Source organism: Littorina saxatilis, linkage group LG17, assembly GCF_037325665.1.
Source record: "Littorina saxatilis isolate snail1 linkage group LG17, US_GU_Lsax_2.0, whole genome shotgun sequence".
Lineage (NCBI taxonomy): Eukaryota > Metazoa > Mollusca > Gastropoda > Littorinimorpha > Littorinidae > Littorina > Littorina saxatilis.
Window position 1 is genome coordinate 30,650,434 of NC_090261.1, and position 1,822 is coordinate 30,652,255.

Sequence of the window (1,822 nt, forward strand, 5' to 3'; positions counted from 1 at the left end):
TTGACGTCACATTATGACGTACGAGGGTTAGACGTCACGCGATGGAATTACTGAAAGTCTCGGTGATTGTTATTTTGAGCGGGCCGAGACTATTTGGCAGTCGTGTCCATGTAAGTAGGCTACATGCAGACAGATCTAGATCTAGTGTCTCGCTTTCTTGCACAGTTTCACAAATGCTCTTTCTGTGTGTGTGTGTGTGTGTGTGTGTGTGTGTGTGTGTGTGTGTGTGTGTGTGTGTGTGTGTGTGTGTGTGTGTGTGTGTGTGTATTGTGTGTGTGTATGTGTGACGGAGTGATTGAGTTTGTGTTACTGTTTGTCGATTTCTTACGTGAGCCTTGAAGGCTTCGCCTCTTGTTTGCCAGGTAGTACTTTAACATGCGTGTGCGATCCTGCTGTAGTTACAAAGGTGAGCGACGGGTTTATCAAATGGTGCCGCGTCAACGTTGCTGCATGTATAAAGTGCAATGTATATATTATGATTGTATTGATTGTATTTATTGTTCAAAATGCCCCCAGGGGTTATGGACTAATAAAACTTGAAACTTGAAACTTGGAATATTGTAGTCTGCAGCAAGCCGTGCATGTGAGTGTTGATTTGTTTAAACCTTGTGAATGTATACATTATTAAGTTTATTTACTGAAACGTATTTTACATGTTTACTGAATGCATTTTAATGACGACGAAGTAGGAAAGCGAGGAAGAGACAGACCGACAGACCGACAGGGAGACAGAGGCAGACACACAAACAGAAAGTGACAAAGGCAGAGAGATTGACCGAGAAACAGACTTAGAGAGGAAGATAGAGTGAGAGAGAGAGAGGGAAACCGGCTCTGTATACATTTCTGTCTGCATTTCCATGATTCATATCATAAATGGGTGATTGCGAATATACTGTGGGCAATACGTGTGTGTGTGTGTGTGTGTGTGTGTGTGTGTGTGTGTGTGTGTGTGTGTGTGTGTGTGTGTGTGTGTGTGTGTGTGTGTGTGTGTGTGTGTGTGTGCCATGCAGAAAGACAAAGACGGACAGGACAGCAGAGATGAGGACACATGGATAGAGACAGAGACAAGAACAGAAAAGAGGAGAGATCACACACGATTTGTTAATCCAAAACCATATGTTCTTTCAAATTGTCTGTTTCTGTCTGCAGTGAAAATCGACGCAATGCCAGAAAAGTAGAAAGAACAGCAGATCAACAACTCCAGTCTGCTCGCAATTCTCTTCTTTGCTCCTTACCAACATTCCCCCCTCACTGGCAGCCATGAAGCGTTCACTACTTCCCACTTCTGTCATCCTTTGTCTGGTGACTCTGTACGCGCCCTCAACCGCAGCCAAGCGAATCATCTTCATGCCCTTCCCTATTACAAGCACTGCTTACATACACGTGGAAATCGCTCGCGCCATGTTGGACAGAGGTCACCAAGTCTGGCTGGTGGTTCCTGACATCGTGGCGCAGAAGAAAGTTCTTAACATCGAGGGAATGACAGTGATCCAGTACCACACTCGCTACAGCGTCGAAGACGACATCGTCAGTGAGTTCTTTCTGAAGTCCTTTCTCGAGTACAGGAGTCTTCCTTTTGCTGACGCAACCGAACGCATCCTTGCCACTACGCACGACACCCTCAGCAACAAAGAGCTGTTTGAAGAACTGAAGGCTGTCCAGGCTGATCTCTTCGTGTTCGATGACCAGGACTGCATATCCAAAATGTTCGTGGTATTCCCTTACAGGCTTGGCGTCCCCTTTGTTGGAACCGACTTTCAGCTTCAACCGTTTTCACGCCGAGTGCCCTTTTCTCCAGCCACGCTGCCGGCTTTCATGACAG

General features: G+C 46.0%; 1 protein-coding gene across 1 annotated transcript in view; it reads left to right on the plus strand.

The window, feature by feature from the left end:
* Positions 1 to 552: 552 nt before the first annotated feature.
* Positions 553 to 1,822, plus strand: part of LOC138952756 (2-hydroxyacylsphingosine 1-beta-galactosyltransferase-like) — a 2,572-nt gene continuing 1,302 nt past the window's right edge. The window contains exons 1-2 of the mRNA XM_070324477.1: positions 553 to 583; positions 1,150 to 1,822. The exon at positions 1,150 to 1,822 is cut by the window's right edge and continues 647 nt beyond it. Of these exons, the coding sequence (XP_070180578.1) occupies positions 1,261 to 1,822 (562 nt within the window). The 5' untranslated portion in view covers positions 553 to 583; positions 1,150 to 1,260. The remainder of the gene's footprint in view (positions 584 to 1,149) is intronic.